The sequence below is a fragment of the Cryptotermes secundus genome, unplaced genomic scaffold, assembly GCF_002891405.2.
Source record: "Cryptotermes secundus unplaced genomic scaffold, Csec_1.0 C38033064, whole genome shotgun sequence".
Classification (NCBI taxonomy): Eukaryota; Metazoa; Arthropoda; class Insecta; order Blattodea; family Kalotermitidae; genus Cryptotermes; species Cryptotermes secundus.
In genome coordinates, this window is record NW_019767964.1 from 1 (window position 1) to 659 (window position 659).

At 38.8% G+C, this 659-nt stretch overlaps 1 protein-coding gene across 1 annotated transcript; it reads right to left on the reverse strand.

Moving 5' to 3' along the window:
- Positions 1-6: 6 nt before the first annotated feature.
- Positions 7-448, reverse strand: LOC117283143 (probable chitinase 2; the record flags this gene model as incomplete). Its single annotated transcript, XM_033755722.1, is given in 2 exon segments — positions 7-215; positions 317-448. Coding segments are annotated over 2 exon segments (315 nt in total), but the record flags the coding sequence as incomplete, so codon positions are not given.
- Positions 449-659: the final 211 nt, after the last annotated feature.

The following is a 659-nucleotide window of genomic DNA, read 5'->3' on the forward strand; positions in this document are numbered from 1 at the left end:
ATACCGGAAGTGCAGACACATTATGACCAAGATCAGCGGTGGACAGTATTTGAATTAAGCTTATTCCGTGGCTGCAGAATTACGTACTTTGCAAGTGCTGGCACATCATAAGCAGGGTCAATGGTAGCCTTCCCTGCCGACACAGCTGCGGAAAGGATGAAACCATTTGCATCAAATTTTGGGCGAAGTTCACTCAGTAATTTTGCAAATGCTGCCTGAAAAGCAAGAATTCGACATATTTTGTTTAATATTCTAATATGGACTTGGAAGATTTGTATATCAGTGTATTAGTCATGAGTCTGAAAGTTCGGATTACTTTATCTGCTTCAGCTCCTCCTCGCTGTGTTGGATACTCCCAGTCCAAATCAAATCCATCAAATCCATACTGCTTCACGAAGTTGACAATGTTGTCCACAAATTTGGCTCTTAAGCCGTCATTATTCACCACCTGAAAAAAAATAACCATCTTATTTACAAATTCTAGTTTCTTTCCGTTCACTTCCACACTTTATGAAATATAAGCTTTTTGTATCATGGTGTCTTTGTACTTATTGTCACGTGTATGCGTGACTATAGACCGGGTTTGGATTGGTAATTGTATACATTGAAGACTCACAGATCGTAACTCAAAGTAATTATAGGCCTTTTGCTAATTCACA